The 17,963-nt window shown below is 31.9% G+C and overlaps 1 protein-coding gene across 1 annotated transcript; it reads left to right on the top strand.

The window, feature by feature from the left end:
- The first annotated feature begins 4,075 nt into the window (after positions 1–4,075).
- On the top strand, positions 4,076–5,668 carry LOC145800362 (protein NRT1/ PTR FAMILY 5.6-like). The gene is made up of 2 exons (XM_082890023.1): positions 4,076–4,470; positions 5,227–5,668. The coding sequence occupies exons 1-2, from the start codon at positions 4,076–4,078 to the stop codon at positions 5,666–5,668; spliced, it is 837 nt and encodes a 278-aa protein (XP_082746149.1).
- The last annotated feature ends 12,295 nt before the right edge of the window (positions 5,669–17,963 follow it).

Below are 17,963 nucleotides of genomic sequence, written 5' to 3'. Positions count from 1 at the left end.
CTCCTCTTCTCTTTTTCTTCTTTCTTCTTTCGTCTCTCTCTCGCCACTTCTCTCTTTCTTCTGTCTGTCTGGTGTTGAATAGGAGAGGGAAGGGGAAGAAAAGAAAAAAAAAAAAAAATTTTTTTGGATATTCGAGTCACTCTCGGGCCAATTTTTTCAAGCTTCCAAATATTATTCTTATATTTATATGTTCAATTGTATATTATTGTCACCTCAAGAGCAAAAAATGAGTACTAACACAAGATTGTAACTGGTCATCTCTTCTTATTTATTTATTTTTTTTTAAATTCAATTTTTTGATAACAAATAAATATCGAATACAGAGAAAATTGTTTAATTTTTTTCTTAGTTGAACGGAACAATTATTTGTAATATACCGTGTACAATATTCTAAGTATTGAATGATTGACTCTCTTATGAGACCGCATCAATTGATGATTAGGATGATGTGTGCGGCAATGACATACACAACATTACGATCATAACATTACGATCATGTTTGACAAATTGACTAAAATAATTAAAATATTAATACAAAAAGTCAACTTATTTTTTAAATTTTTTTTAGCGCATAATTTTATAAAAAATTAAAAAATTAGTTTCTAAACGATTCTGAATAATTTTTTTTTGTCAATGCAGTGGTGGCTGACAGAGGAATGGACAAAATGAATATCGGTACACGAATGGTTGACTGGATCATCAAGCTAGGCCACACCATTCACAAAAGGGTCTGCTATTACTTTGCTTTTTCCAAGGCATGCCTATTCATCACATGTAAGTTCTCTTCCAAACCAAGTCAAAGTCTTGCAACACAGAAACACCAAGGATATGTAGAGTAATTTTTTTTATTAGTATTTAATTTTAAGAATGATCATAGAATTATTTTTCAGAATGAGATTTAATGCTATAAATATTAATATTAGTAAGCATTAAAAAAAATTAAAAAAAAAAAGAGAAATTCTACTTACACCCAAATTTAAAATATATATATATATATATATTATTACAATTTACCCTTTTTTAAAATTACCAAAAAATATTTCAAAACTCTAATCCTAATTTCTCAGCACATCCAAATTTTCCCACAATCTCTATCGACCACCATCATTGCAGCCGTCTCCGACGACCCACCTTCCCATCCCCGGCGTGCCCCTTCGCCATTTCTGCCACCTCCGGCGCCAAAACCTCATCGGTCGAGAAAGTGAAAGAAGAAGGGATCTTCAATTCACTGAACCCTTCAACCACCGTGGCTAGACCACTACCAGATCGTGATCTTGAACAGAATAAACAATTTTCATTTTTTTTTTATAATTTTTTTATTTGTTTGGTTGGCCATTGATGAGGACAGTGACACGGTTTCCAGATTCAAAACCCATTATATAAAAAACTGCAAAAGTAAAAAAATGGGAGAGAAGAACCCAAGAAGTGAAATAATTGTTTTTTTTTTTATCCTCTGATGTAATCACTCTGCCATGGTTGGGTAAGCACACCTCTCTCTCATCTCTCTCTATACAAATATATGTGTGTATCTTGGTAAAAGTAATGGTAAAGAACCCATTTTGTTGATATCTTTTGCATAGAAAGACTGCTACCTTTTACTCAGTACTGGATTAAGCCTTTGAACTCATAGCCTTCTGATAGTGTAGAAGAAAGTATTTAATTGTTTGTGTTTTGGGGTCTTATTCCCCGACATCGCGAACACAGAGAGACAGATCTGGAAAGAAGAAAAAGAGGTGACGGCGATGTCGAGATTGATGGGTTGCGATCGCGATGGCTAGGGTCAAGGATGGCAGTCGCTTGCAGAGGTAGGGGATGGGCGATGGTGGTGGATCGGCGGTCGTAGGGGTCTGTAATGGCAGTGGATCGGCAGTCGCGGGGGGCTGCTAGGTGGGTCACAGGTAAGGTAAGGGGAGAGCAGCGAGAGGTTGTCGCGGTGGGGGAAAACTGGCAGGAGTTGCAGGAAGTGGCGGCCGGTGGTGAGATTAGGGTTTGAAGAAGAAGAAGAAGAAGAGAGGGTGGAGGGAGAGAGGAGATGAAAACGGGTGAAATGAGAGGTGGGATTGAAGATGGGTAAAGTTGGTATGTTAAAAAGTGTAAAGAGAGAGTGTATAAATTTGATTGACTGTAATAATAAAATGAGTGTACGAAGATAGAATAGTGATCTAAATAGAATTATTCTTAAAAAAAAAAAATTTAAAAATATGATAGTAAGCATAAAAAAATTACTTTAGAATAACTCTAAAATTACTATAGAAGATTTGGACTTACAATGGGTTATAAAAAGTAAAAAAGGATTCTACAAAATAAAATCACTCTAAAAATTCAAAAAATATGGATGAGTAGATGAGAGATTTTAAAAATTGATGCCTCTAAAAAATTCTCTAAAATCACTCCACTTTTTTAAGAATATTTTCGAGATTTTTGTTTTTCTTATTTTTTATCGTTTTTAATGAAATTTGTTCATATTTTGATAAGAAAATTTTATTTTTCTAGATGCATATATATAATCTAGATACACTTAATATATATATATATATATATATATTTGTGAAGAAATTTTTTTTTTATTTTTTTACTAAATGCCAAAAACTACAAAATGTACCCCTTTTTAAAAAAATTTTCTTTACACAAATATGTTACTTTTTATGTATCTCTATTATGTAAATCTCAAAAGTAAAAACAAATGATTAATATATATATATATATATATATATATATATATATATTTAAAAAAGTTCACTAAAAGACCCAAAAAAATGGAAAACAAAAAATCTCACAAACAGAATTTGAGTTTCAAAACCAAATAGAAATAGACATGTGTAATCTGTGTTTAAATTTTGTAATTAGTTTTTGTGTACATAGCATAAACTTAATTATATATGTAATTTGCATTTTTTTTTTCAATTTTTAGGTCTGGTTTTTGGCCACAGTGTGGTGGAACATGCAGCAATGGTTGTCCTAATGACATACTTAATGGCAGAATGGAGAGAGGATCTCCAAAAATCAGCAGCAACAGTGAATATAAACCAAGGTCTAACATCTGTGATTTCATTAGCCTTTGCTCATTTGGCTGATACTTATGTTGGTTGTTTCAAGATGGTCTTTTTCTCCTCTATTTCATACGTCATTGTAAGTTCAACTCACACTCTCACTTTGATTTCGCAGAAATCTTTTTTGGCTAGAAAACAGTATTCACATGTTTTGGTATAGTGGACCGAAAGCATATTTATTTCAGTAGATAATATTTTTTAGTTTTTAAAAAGTAACAAATATTTTCTGAATTAAAATTTTATCAATGTTATCAAAGTACAACTCACACGGTCACCTCCTCTGCCTCTGCCATCCCACCACCACCCCATACTCCACAACCGATACATAGTCTCATTGAATTTGAAATTGAATCGATTGAGAAATTAAATTATACAAACAACTCATCTCTTGTATCATGTATACGATTATTATATGTGAACACTTGAATAGGTATAGTGTCACTATAAATTTTTTTTTTTCCCAAAAAACCTATTAATGAGATAACTTATCTATTTTTATTTTTTTTTTACCACCGAAGGTATGTAATAGCAAGTTAATACGCACGTTTAAAGAAAACTCCTTGTGATTTCAACCTTCAAATCTCTTCTCGATTTCAAAAAAAATAAAAATAAAATAACACATATATCGTGTAAGCTCAAATGCTAGTATATATTTATATTAATATATAAAGTGAAGAGTGAATGTTGGTTGTCACGATTTTTTTATTTCCCCAAATACCCCCAACTATGATAATTGCTTTAAATTTATTTTCTTAGATCCAACGGCTTCTTACATCTAACTCTTTGTACATGTGTAGTGTGTGTCCATCTCTAATATATATATATATATATATAATGCTATGGACCCAAATTTTTTCTCCTAGATTTTTCTGGGGTGAAATGTTTGTATGGTAGAGATTGAATTAGTATAGTATGGCCACGTATGTTTGTCACCGCAGGGACTAAGCCTTCTATGCTTATCAACTTTGAAACTTTTTCCACATACAAAAGTCTGCTTGTTCTACATTGCACTTGCCATGATAGCCATGGGCAGGGCTGGGCGAAACTCCACACTGAAGCCATTTTTGGCTTATCAGTTCAGGGCAAAGTACCAAGAGGACGATGATGACAGAGTACAATCCAGGACAAAAGTATGTTGGAGCTTTGCCTGGCTAATGGGTATTCTTGTTACTTACTTTACATTGCCAAATCCTCACTGGCCACAAACCCTTGAACTCTCCACGTATGTGATGCCGGTTGCTCTTGCCATCTTCTCTTTTGGCATGCCCTTTTACCATTGCCCTGCAACAATTGAGACTCAGAGTCCTCTCACTACAGTTTTCAAAGTCTTCAACGTTGCCATACTGCGTAGACACCTTAACGTGTATCCACTTCATGAGAGTAATCAATCATTTACTTTGTTGCAAACAAATCAATTCAGGTTTTGATCATCTCTTTTTTGTTTGTGGATGTGTATGTATATATGCATGTTTTGTTAGTGTTTTTTAATTTAAATTCGGATTATGTATGACCTGATCAATTGGCAAATGGCCACGTTTCTCCATGGGTCCGGGCGGCAGGTAGGTCCAACACAATATTTGTATTTGACTCTATTTTGATCCGATTTGGTATTTTTGAATCCTTGTATATATTGGGTTATTTTGGAGTTTTAAGGTTTTCATTAAATGTTGACACTATTACATGGTATCAATGTTAATATTTATTTATAATGGTGACACTATCCAAATCACTAATGACATTAGATAGACTCTCATTGTCTCTCATTAATCCAATAATATAAGGTTTCTCATTGGATGGTATATGATACTGTCACGTGATATCACCGTTATACTCAATATTTACTTTTGTAATAAAACATTGTATTAAGAGGGTCACTTAGTTGTATTCAGTTGTAATTCGAGGTTTTTGGAGACCTTAGGCTAAATATCAAAATGAGACCTTACATAACTAAATCTCTGAAAAGTTGGGATCTTAGACAATAAGAATTTTCTTTTTTTAAATTTTTCTGTGGGCCTTAGGTGACTACCAAACTGATCTAATAGTTGAACCACCTCTAACTATAACATTAATTCATATAATGAAATTCCTTCATTGTTCTTCGCTTTTGGATGTAGTTGGTAGACTAAACCATATAAATTCTAATGTGCTTGTGTGTTTGTTCTGTTTTATCTTGCAGATGGCTAGATAAAGCAGCTATGTTGAAAGCATCCTCAATTAATCCAGTAGAAGAAGAGAAGATGGGGAGGCTCTGCACAATTACACAAGTTGAAGAAACAAAACTTATTCTAGAAATGGTTCCTATATGGATGGCCTTCCTAGTATACATTTTGGTGAAATCCACTGGTGAAGATTTTTTCATTGAGCAAGCCACTAAGCTGAATGGGTGTAACAAGACCATCCTAGCCCTTTCTTTCAAATCCTTTCTCAGCCTTGCAATTTCCTGGTTCTATGAGTCAATACAAGAAAACATGATAGGTGAAACACACAAAAGGAAAGCAACCCTAGTGAGAATTGGACTAGGAATGCTCTCATCCCTATGTTGCACCATTGCTTGGCGCGTCGAGACCAGGAGGTTGAGTTCTTTGGATACAAACAATGGATCGATGAAATGTGGTTAGTTCCACAGTTTTGTTGCTTAGGACTAATGGAAGGACTTGCTGAAGATGGAATCGAAATGTTTTTCTGTTTTCATGTTTCGAAATGGATGACGGGTTATGGAAAGGTATTCACAGATTTCGTGATTGGAATGGGTAATTTTGTGAGTGCCATCACTATTTATGCATCAAGAATATGGTTCAAAGACACCTTGAACAATAGTCGTCTTGACAAGTATTACCGAATGTTGGCAATATTGAGTTATGTAAACCTTTGGTACCACTTTTATGTGTCAAGAAGAATGTTGAATAAGGGTAATTGAAAATTGTCATCGGGAACAATCTTTAGGCTTAGGGTTATTTTGGATTTAAAATTTTAGAGTTTATAGTTTAGGATTGATACACAAAACAATGTTAGAAGAGTCGCTTAATTCATGACTCCATGTTGAAAATGTGTTATAAATAGTATAGTCGTTCCTGTCTCCAACAACTTAAACTTTTAGATGAGCAGTGGTCAACAATTTAATATAATATCAGAGTAGTCAATGAAAACTTTAGAAAAGTTCATAGTTTTAATAGTCCACCTCCATGACCATCCCTCTTTTATTTATTTATAGTTAAATTATTCAGTGTGTAAAAGAAAAAGAAGAAATATGTAACTCTTTATTCACCTAATGAGTACAATTGTTAGTCTTTTGAAGCAGTTGAGTAGAAATTTCTTTAGAATTGCACTTGAATTCAACACATGAATGTGATTACAAATTGGCTGCCCTAATTTATGAAAGGAAAATGCCAAATTAGTAAGAATTTTATGCAGAATTTATTATAAGAATGATATATCAGTAATACATTCGTAAATAAGAGTCATGTTAACGAGACTTTTGTTTAAAATGAAATATTCACATTGACCTCATACCATTTTACATTTAAAAAAAAAAAAAAAATTGCATAAATTTCTGTTTATATATCACTAATTTTTATAAAAACTCAAAACCTTAATAAGGTTCTTGAAAGCAAGATAAGAGGAAACACAAAAAGAGATCATCTCCAGACAAGTAGGTGGTAATCGGAAATCACAAAACGTCCGGCCCATCTTAAGCCCAAAATTGACCCAAGGACATTGTAGCCAGATTGAGTACAAAGATGATATGGCCGGCCCAGTCTAAATGCACCTTGCGGGCTTTGTAATTTTCTAAACAAAACTTGAATGTGGGTCGAGAATTGGTTGGCCTGCCAATTTTCCAAAGTATAGGTCATGGGCTTGACACTCCCGTGAGTTAACTTGACACCCTTTAGAGAGAAGAAGATGTTTTTCACTAATGGAAAAAAGAATAAGAACAACTTTAAAACAAAATAAAATAAAATGAAATAAAATTCGTTAGAATAACATCATGACACATTAGTAATGGGAGGATATACCATCTAAAAAATGAAAGGGAGAATGAATGAAAAGTCCTATTAGGAAGATAGGTGTACTAATAAGTCATCTTAACTTTTTGGTACACTAAAAAGTCCTTTTAATTGTTGTCACAAAATTTTTATTTTTATTTTTTTAGTGGAGTTTTATACTAATTTTTAGTTTTTAACAATAGTTTGAAAATTTGCCATAAAAAAATGTTACTAATTATTATTTTTTAATGACAAATTTAGAAAATTGGTACATGAAAACATCACTAATTATTATTTTTTCCGTTTATAAACTCTACATACTTTTCTACTTACATATTGGGTAATTGTTGAGTTCTTTTAGAATATTACGTTATACTGCATACATGGTGATCTAAACTAATGATGTAGCAAGAATTCATATGGATAGAATATGTGCCTCAACTTTGTTAGATAGTTAGACACCTAGAATGATCCACCAAGTATAAGTTTTGATTTTTTATTGACAAAAAATAACACGTATACAAATATTACTAGGACTATCTAATTATTATTATTGAATAATTAAAATCAACGATAATATTTGATCCTTCGAATTTCTCTCCACTAGAAAAGTTCGAATTGTCTGAATGAATATCTTATATGTAAAATATTCAATTTTATCTGGTCAAAATAAAAATCTTATATTTATTCAGACAATTTGGATAGAGAAAAATTTAATAGATGTAGCGCTACCATAAAACCAAATCTAATCATTTAAAAAGTCAATAGTATGTATAATATTATGAAGTCATTATAAAAATAAAAAATAAAAACTAACAGAGAATTGATTACAAAGTCAACTACATAAAACAATCTTAACCATACAAATTAGATGATAGGATCCATTATAAAACATACAATTTCATTCAAAATGCTCTACGAAGGTTCTGGAAAATATTTTACATGGTTGATTTTGTGATTGATTATGTATGAGTAAAAAATAAAATAAAAATAGTTGACTTGTCAACTTGTGTCTTTGAACTGGAAGTAACTAAGTTAGCAAGCAAATTATGAAACATGGGTTGGGTTTGAAGTGATGCAGTAAAGAGGTGATGTGACTCAAATAAGATAATGTGACTTAAATATGATAGTGACTTTTTGACTTTTTGATTTTTTAAGAGTATGACAAACCAGGCCTTAGTGTCAACGAATGAAGCTACAAAACAGTTGGCAACGCGGCTGGCTCTTTGTCCCTTTGAAATTCCATCTCCATTATGTGTGTATATATATATGGTACAGTGTTAAGGCCGCAATTCTAGAGTTTGAGGGTGTCAAGATTTAGAAAGAAAATTTTGATAAATAGTGAGCTTTTTTTATTTATTTATTTTTCAATCTGTGTGATTGTACCCGAGGTCTCCTTCATAAAGACTCCTAACAATTTAATTCTGCAGCACTAAAGCTAATTTGTAGTTTGCATTTGACAGTGATATCTTTGTGTTAGTCTGATTTTCAATTTTTCATCTTTCACAGAAAGTGAGGGAGAGGAGCATAATCAACTGCGGAAATGGTGTCCCTTGTGAGAATCTTGGGTAATTATAATACATTTTCCAAATGGAAAATTTTATTCATACGAAAAAACCTCTAAAAAATTATTTGATAATGACAGTAATGTAAATTAAAATGATCTTCATAGATATTTTGTTTGTAAAATCAATATTAAAGCGCTAACTTGGTGGTGTGTGTTGTTATGTTCATGAATGCTATGCTAGTGCTGATATGGGCTGATATGTACGCCATGTGGATGACGACGAAGCTATACTTGACAAATGTGTGGAAGCTCAAATTCACTCATGCCACTGCTATTATAAATGTGCTTTAGGGTTTGATGGGGATTAGACTCATACCCATGAAATTCATTGTTGATGTTTTCATTGGTAACTACTGGGTGCTCGTCATCTCCAGTTTTGCCTATAGTGCTGTGAGCATAGTTCTAAAATCCGGCCGATACGTTACGTACCGGCCGGTTCGTATCGGAAAAAATAGAGTACCGTGACAGATACAGGTTGGTGTAGCGTTGAGATAAAAAATTGCAGGAGAATCGGCCGAGTCCTGGTATGTAATGGTCTGTAACCGTTACACAAGCCGTGATGAACCGATACTCACCGGTTCGAACCGTATTAAAAAGAAAAAGCTGAAAAATCCGTGAAATGATTTTTAAAATTTCACCGCTGCAACACCCGATTCCTGATACATACCGACCAATACTACTGATACCGATGCTCCGCGATTGATACTGTTATGTTATCCGATACACCGTTATGGAAGAAATTGAACGTGTTTGGACTAAACTCATATTACATGATCATACTTGAAATCATTTTTCAAGCCTGTTAGGTTTTTATTCTTGGCAACCCCGTTTGACAAAACTCCTTTCAGATGTATTAATTTTCGCACTTTTATTTCAGTGAGGCTATGAGTTTATTAGATACGAATCCAAACCCGAATCGAACCATGCAGAGAAGTTTGTGATGTTAATGCTTTCAAGATTGCCACTTCGCTGATTATTACGGGGGTCGAGCTGCCCGGTCAGCTCGCGGCCGAAGCAAAATGCAAAATTGCATTCAAAATTGCATGTCCGTCGTTGCTCGCTCGAGCCAAGAAATTCTCGCTCGAGCTAGGGCTTGCTCGCTCGAGCCAAGGAATGCGCGCTCGAGCCAAGGATTGCGTCCATACAAAAACCTGAAAAAGTGTATTCCTCGCTCGAGCCAAGGATCCGTCGCTCGAGCCAAGGCACTAGTAGAAATCATGAAAAATACACTCCTCGCTCGAGCCAGAAAAGCTTCGCTCGAGCGAGCCTCAGAATCCGGATTTCTCAAGATGTTTGTTTTCTTCCCAATCTAGGATTACTTTTGATTCTCTATAAATACTTGGTTTTCTCCCAAAACAAGGTGATTGATTGAAGTCCTCCAGATCTTCTTTTTGGTTCTTAAAGTTTATATTTGGGGATATTTTGTTTGTTTTCTTTGATGTTTTTATTGAGTCTTCAACTCATGATTTAAAGAGAGTACATCAAAGGTTTGTTTGTTATACACAAAAGAGAGAGTTATTCTTCAGTTGTGGATTCTGAAGAATTCGAGCCTGAAGCTTTGGTGGAATCCGGAGTGGCTCATCAGAAAGACAATTCCGTGGTGAAGATGGGGTTGGAAGAGGCACATAGAGGTTGGTTCAATTAGGCGTTGTGGATTCGCTAGGTAATTGAGAGTATACCTGTGTAATTCCTTTAAATCTTCTTAGTGGATTGTTCTTGTTGCTGTTGCCCGTGGTTTTTTGATCACAGTTGGAGGTGTCCAATTGTGGTTTTTTCCACGTTAAATCGTTGTGTCTCTTTGTCTTGATTGTTTGATTGGGATTGTTATATTCTGCTTAAAATTGATACATAATCACAAATCAACATCTAGGGGATTTCTAAATTTTTCAAAGCCGGGACTAAACTGGGACCAATTTATACTTTATTATGAAATCAGTTCAAAAATAAAATATAAAATTTGTAACCCTATAGACGGCCTCGATATTATAAATATAAAAATATATGTTATATAATATAGTTTCTAAATCACAAAATATTATGCGGTGGTGTTGGGACAAATTCATATAGTGCACTAACTTCGTATTGATTGGTTAAAGTTGTATGACTCAGTACTTTTTATTAGGATTTTAAGCGACCATTTAACAAATATCAAATGATAAATAATGTGGAACAATATTCTAAGACCACCAAATAATCACTCGTAGATCACCACTAATCTCATTATATGAAGCTAACACTATCAGTTATTGAATATTGATTGTCCTCTATGCAAACCACATTCTATAATCAGACTTTGTCCTCTCAAACACAAAACTTCTTTGCTTCAGGGTTTGGGATTACTAACCATGTCAACACCTCCAGTCCTCCCCAAGGCCACAGCCACCTGCAGTCTATACGAGCCCGAATGCATTGGCGAGGGACAGAAGATACTCTTCTACACAGCACTAGCCCTAGTAGCTATCCGGCGTCTCAGGCCACTTAATGTCACTATCCACTTTCATGGTTGAGCAATTAACAGAAGTTATCCGGGACAACTTAACCATGCGCTCCTCTGCCTCTCCCTCTTCTTGGGAACCTACGCAACAATCCTCATCCCAATAGGCGGAATCATAGCGATTTCATTTATAAAGATTTGGTCACTTCGGTTTGGGATACCGGCCATATGCTCTGTGGTGGCAACACTGATATTCTTGAGTGGTTCGGGTTCGTAATTGTGTTATCTATAGGGGAGCTCGCTGACCACTGTGTTTAGAGTGCTTGTGGCTGCAACCTCCAAGATGTTTCACAAGTGGCCAGAGGAGGCTGATCGGCTCTATGAAATGGTGTTGACCTTCATTTGGAGCCGCATACTTGTCGCCTAAGGTATCTCTCAACTTGTTCAAATTACAAGATTCAACCCATTTAATTTTATGTTTTAGTTTATTTATTTCAATGGGAGCTTTTTGGAGGATCCAGTTTTTATGATTTTGGGCCATCTTGGCACTACCTTAATTCAAAACATTTATTTTATCATATATATCTGGAGAAATGAGTGATAAGTTTGAGGTTAAAAATGATGGTCTATTTTTGTGAAAACAAATATGATGAAATTACATACCAACAATTAGCGAAAATGTTATATACCATGAAATTGCTGCCCGAATTTTATCTCAAAAATAAGATAGATGGTATAAATTTAAAGTTGGTAAAATATGAGTCACTCTTAGAATGATTGTTGTCCATAGATGCATTTTTTAAAATAATTTTTTTAGTACTTTTTCTGCATTTCTAGTATTGTTGATTTTTAATTTGAGCTCAATTGGTTCCAATTAATTTCAAATAGTGTATTAAAATCATGAACAAAATGATAATAAAATACAACTATATTCCACAAAACATGGGTTCAATGTCACTTTGGTTCATGTCATTTTATCCATCCATATACTGTTTTTGAAACACAGGCATCTACACAAGGCCGCAATTATATTACCAACAAAGCCTCTAGAAGAACAACTGACAAACAGATGGAAACCCTGCCGAGTTACATAAGTAGAAGAAACCAATCTCACCATACGAATGATCCCTTTATGCATCACTTTCGTTTTCTGCGGCGTCGTATTTTCCATCAGCAACACATACTTCGTGGCGCAAGCAAACCACATGAACCACAAGCTCGGCCACGCCTCAATTCCCATTCTAATCCTCCTCTAGAAAACCAGAATTCACCAACCTCTATTGCAAACTCGCCATCAAGCTAGGCGGGTCTATAGAGGTTGATGGCGAGTTTGCAATAGTGATTATAAAGTATATTTCCAAAAACAAAAAAAAAAAACAATTTGGGGCAAGACAGTGATTACATGCCTTTGTCGATAAGTTTTCTGTATTTTTAATGTGGTCAATTTTCAACAGGTTGGGCCTACGATGAGAGCCTACGGGGTCCATTTTGGTCACGTTGTCACGATGGGACTGGGGAGTTTGGGGAGTGTTCTCTTGGTGTATTTATTAGGGAAGGCGAGTGAAAGAGGAGGACAACAGAGTTGGTTTCAGGACACATTGAACTATAGTCAACTCGGTAAGTATTATTGGACTCTGGCTTGGTTGAGTGTTCTGAATCTTGGTTTGTACATTGTGGTGGCACTTTTTTACCGTTTTAGGACATCAGAATTGGAAGATGAAGACGCTACAAATTACGATTCAATTATTGGGCTTTTTTAGGATAATACTCGATCAATGTTGTTGCTGTTTAAGTGGCACGGTATTCTCTATATTCAAATTTTCATTGTTTTCTAGGGGTGAGCATGGTCCAGATTGGGGTAAAATGTTATCTACGGTTCTTGAAAAATTAAAACCAATCCAATCCGTTTAAATCGTAGAATCAATCCGTTTAAATATGGATTGGATCAGTTTAAGACCATGGATTCACAAAATTAAATAACAAAAAAAAAAATATAGAACATTTTAATTTTATAAAAACATAAACATAGCATCAAACAAAAGCAATAAACAAAAACAACAAACAAAAGCAATAAAACTGGATACACATTACACAAAGCAGAGTTGTCCTATGTATTAAAACTAAACATAGCATCAAACAAAAGCAATAAGAAAATTGGTTTAGCTTTTGTATGAAATAAGAAATGATATTATGTAGGAGGGTCTATAATATAAATATAGACTATTTGTATACGGTCCGGATCGGTTCCGGATTGGCATACGGATTTTTAAATTTTCAATCCGAAACCAAATCATGAATTCAAAAAACCAATTCAAACTTACCGAATTGGGCTGGACCGGATTGGATTAAGGATTATACAGATTTCTTGCTCAGTCCTACAGTTTTCGAACAAAGATTTTTGAGTAGCCTGGCGTTGGTTGATAATGTATATCAGTAATTCTATGGTTCCAGAAATGGAACTAGAAAAAAAAACAAGAAAAACAAATCTATGGTTGATATTTAAAGTTGATGTTGTGACTCATACCTTAAGTAAATTTAAACTATTGACGTAAAATTCTGGATATTTTTTGAATTTTTGTGTCTGGGATTATAGTATTGCTCAATGTATATTGTTGTGTTTTAATGGAAGTGTTACATAATTTATATGTATATTGTTGTGTTACATAATTTAACTAATTTTTTAAATATTTTTTAACAAATTTTATATTTTTTAAATTTATCAAAATTAAGGAGTTGTTTGGGATGATATAAAATAAGTGTATTTTTTTTTACTTTTTATAAAAAGATATGCAGAAAAGTAGAGAGATGATGTGACCCAAACAGTCTCTAAATTTATCTATAAAAAAAATTGATTAAAATATTTTTTAAAATTACTAAAAATACAAAAAATATGAATGATAAATAAATTTTTTTTTGAAAATTCCAAACCAAACAGAGTAATGATTTTGTGAGTGAATGAATTTGAATGAATAAATTTTGAGATACCGATAAAAAAATTCTTGAAACACTTAATTCATCACCCCCTAAAAATCACCCCTAATTATGTGCCTAACAAGTGTTAAATTTTGATTTATCAAACATTCTATTGTGAGATGTCATAACTAAATAATGTTATAACCAACATCACAATAAGTTATAATTAACACCACAATGCATCATATCCAAGTTATAACTAATACTTCAACTTGTCATAACCAAGCACTACAAATGTCATAATTAGGGTGCATAAGGTATACACATAGAATTTCTCTATAAATTAAAGGATTGTCAATCCCTTAGTTCATACATGTGAGATTCACTACGGTTCTTTTTTTGATAATTTAAACTGTTTGTCTTACTATTATAAATAAGAGGCAATTAGGTGCTGCTACAGTACATGACTCTCTTTTTTTTCTTTCCCATTTTACCCCCTTTTTTTTCCCTTCCCTTTGTATCCTTTTGCTTTTTGTCCTGTTAGACATATATAAGTCCTGGTAGATATACATGGTTTGCTTAAAAAACTACTTTAGTTCCATTGTATTGTTTTGATTTTTTGTTCTGTTATATATATATATATATATATATATGTAGGTTGGTTAACAAATAAGACTTTGGACTTGTTTGGTTTATATTTCAAGATATAATTTTTGAATTTTTTTTAAAAAATTTTGTTTAGTTCAAATTTTTTGAATTTTTTTTTCCAAAATCACTTTCTCTTTCTTACACATCAAATAATCATTTTTTTCTCTTCTTTTTCCTTTTCAATCACTTTTTTTCTCACATACATCTACTCAACTATAACAAAATATCAAATCATTCGAAACTCTCAAACTCCAAAACTATTTTCAAAATATACAACCAAACAAACAAACAAAAAAAATTCTAAACTTTCCCTTCAAATTTTTTTATCTACTCAACTATTATAAAACATCAAATCATGCCAAACTCCCAAACTCTAAACTTATTTTCAAAATATATAATCAAACAAACCAAAAAAATTTCTAAACTTTCTCTCCAAATTTTTTTTTTTTTAAAAAAAATTATCTTAAAACACAAACCAAACACACCATTTAGTTCTATTCTAATTTTATTAGTTCCATTCTAATTAGATTTCATCATCAATTTGTGTCATACCTATTAATCTACATTTAGATATTATCATTACATGTGGATAATTTCAATGTATATAGTAGAATCAAAAAGTCATTGTGGTGCTTTAATCCCTCATGTAGTGTGAAGATAGTGGTGTTGCAGGGAAGATTTGCATTTGGAGTTCAAGAAGTTTGGTGTTGCACTGGAAAACTTTGGAATTTAAGAACTTTCATCAGAGTTCAATCTACGCCATCGTAAATTTGAATTTTCAAGTACTTTTCAATTTGATTTTCATACTTCTCATGCTTTGAATCTATTCTTGATAGAGGTATTCGCATGAAATTTTGATTTTCAGTGTGAATTTTATAGGGTGAGGTTGAATCTAACGGTTTCAATTTGGGTTGGGTTTAGGGTTTAGCATTTAGAGTTCAAATCTTAAAATTTTCTTGAGCTTTGGCTTAAATTTCTGAAATTTTCTTATAAGTTGTGTTATTCTTGTGCTATTTGGTTGCTGAGAAAGTGAAGGAAAATGAAAACTGAAATATTTTAATATTCTTTACATAGATCCATAAATATAAATATATATATATATATATATATCCTAAATTTTCTATGTTTAGAGGGTGTTTGGGATTTAGTTTTTTGATGATTTTTTTGTTGGTTCATTTTTAGCAAAAAATTTAGGTTCTAGTCACCTAGACCAATTAGAAAAATAATTTTAAAAAAAAAATTCAAGCAAGCAAGCAAGTCCAAAAAAGACAAATAATTCAAAAAAAAAAAATAACTGTTGGTTCATTTTTGACTTATTTTATTTTATTGTAATTTTTCAATTTTTTTTATTCATCTACACGAAAAAGGCTGATTTTTCATATATTGGTTTATTGATGTTTTTTTTTTGTTTTTTGTTTTTTTTTTCGTTTTTTTACTTATTTTTGCTTTGGTGAACTGATTTTTCAAAAAAAAAAAAAAATATAGGGTTCTACTCAACTAGAGGAATCAAAAAAATATTTAAAAAAAAAAATTAAAAGTAAGTCTAGAATAGCCATAAATATTCCAAAAAAAAAAATTGATTTTTTACTTATTTTGCTTCTTTTATTTTATTTTATTTTTTAATTTTTAAATTTTTTTTATTCATATATATAGATTAGGAAAGTAAAAAAAATTGACATAATTTTAAAAAAGGAATAATGCTTAAAGATAAATCCAAAAAGATACTTGGCTTATTTAAATGTTCCCCAAAACCCCATTAGTATGCTATTCTACTACTTTTAAAATATAAATATAATAAAAATTATTTTTAAATATACTACAACAAAAGCACACGATGAATGCTTGTAATAGTTTGCAATTATGTCACTTCCATGAATCCATCTCTTTTTGGTTTAAATGGATTCAATATAAAACTTTAGCTATTTGTGTCATGCCTTTTGAAAACTGTTGTTAAATCTTAATCTTATTTTAAAGTAGTTCACTTTAACTATATTTTCATCTTCTCATCTATTAAGTTGCATAGTTCCTATTATAGCTCCAAATTCACCACTGACACTGTGATCGTAGCCAATTTTGGTATTGCTACAGTAAAATGGCTTTTTGTTTTTTCCCATTTTACCCTTTGATTTGTTGCCTTATTACATATATATATGATTTGGTTAAAAAGTAAAAGTTTAGTTCTATTCTACTTTGATGATATCATCAATCTTCATCATAGCTAAGAAATCTACATTTAGGTATAATGATTGCATTTAGATAACTTTGAATATGTTGAGCAGACTATACCAATAGTCTATATAATTTAGTCATTGTGTGATTTTGATCTTATAATTTGATTGGATTAATTACAATTCTTATCATTATTATTATTTTTTTATATTAATAATGGAAACACGGAATGTATTTTTACAAGTAAACATGTAAATTGATTAACTTAATTAATTAATTTCAACCAACTCAATGAATAAAATTCTGTTAAAAATCACAACCACATTATTAATTACAATTTACGCAAATATGTAATATAAATTTCATGGAAATTTATTATTAATTACACCTTCAGTTTTTATAATCTTTAATTCTATTAATTGTATTTATTTGTACAATTTATTATTCCCTAGAAATTTATTTTTAATCTTAATTATGATCCGTGTCTAATTTTTGTAATTTGTTGTAATTGTAAAATGTCTTTGTATGGTTTCTTTTCTTGTTTTGTGTACATGCTATATCAGAATTACAATGTTAATAAAATTATTATCAAAATGATAATTGCGGTTTAATGTTTATTTATCAATTTGTTACGGTACATATTGTTATTTAACACAGTATAGTGTTTCAATCATGCCAAAAAAGCTAAAAAAGGTAGTGTCATATGTAAATTTTTCACAAGAACAAAAAGATCGCATCAATCAAAAGAGGCAAGAATTAAGAGCAGGAAAACAAAAAGATCGACCAACAAAAATATGCCACATCAATGAATCAAGCAGTTTATTTGAATATGAAACATTGGAAATATCTGAACGTCCTGTTCTTACATTAGTTTTTTCAAAACCTTCCCAAATTAGTCTTGAAGGAGCAACCATCAATCATAACACCTTTGAAATAGGTATAATTTCTTCAGAGTCTTTATCAGAGAAAAAAATTCATTTCTCCTTATTAGATAACAGCCAATTTCATTCTTTCTTTTTCAATTACTTATGTATAATTACACATTTTTTCCCCCTAATCCTTAGGTTCTACATCCAACACACTTGATGAAATAGCAGTTCTGCAGTGTATACATCATCAAAGTTTTTATTTTATTCTTCAACTATAATAATTAGTCTTTCTCATTATGACTTCATACATTTATCTTATATAGGTATTAA

Source organism: Camellia sinensis, chromosome 10 (assembly GCF_055761805.1).
Source record: "Camellia sinensis isolate YWXY chromosome 10, ASM5576180v1, whole genome shotgun sequence".
NCBI classification, from domain to species: domain Eukaryota; kingdom Viridiplantae; phylum Streptophyta; class Magnoliopsida; order Ericales; family Theaceae; genus Camellia; species Camellia sinensis.
Note: the sequence above shows the minus strand (reverse complement) of the source record. Positions and strands in the feature narration are given on the sequence as shown.

Excerpts from the sequence above, each read along its gene's own strand:
- LOC145800362 (XM_082890023.1), top strand. The coding sequence starts at position 4,076 with ATGGGCAGGGCTGGGCGAAACTCCACACTGAAGCCATTTTTGGCTTAT. Across the intron at positions 4,471-5,226 it reads TTGCAAACAAATCAATTCAG|ATGGCTAGATAAAGCAGCTA; the intron begins GTTTTGATCATC and ends TTTATCTTGCAG.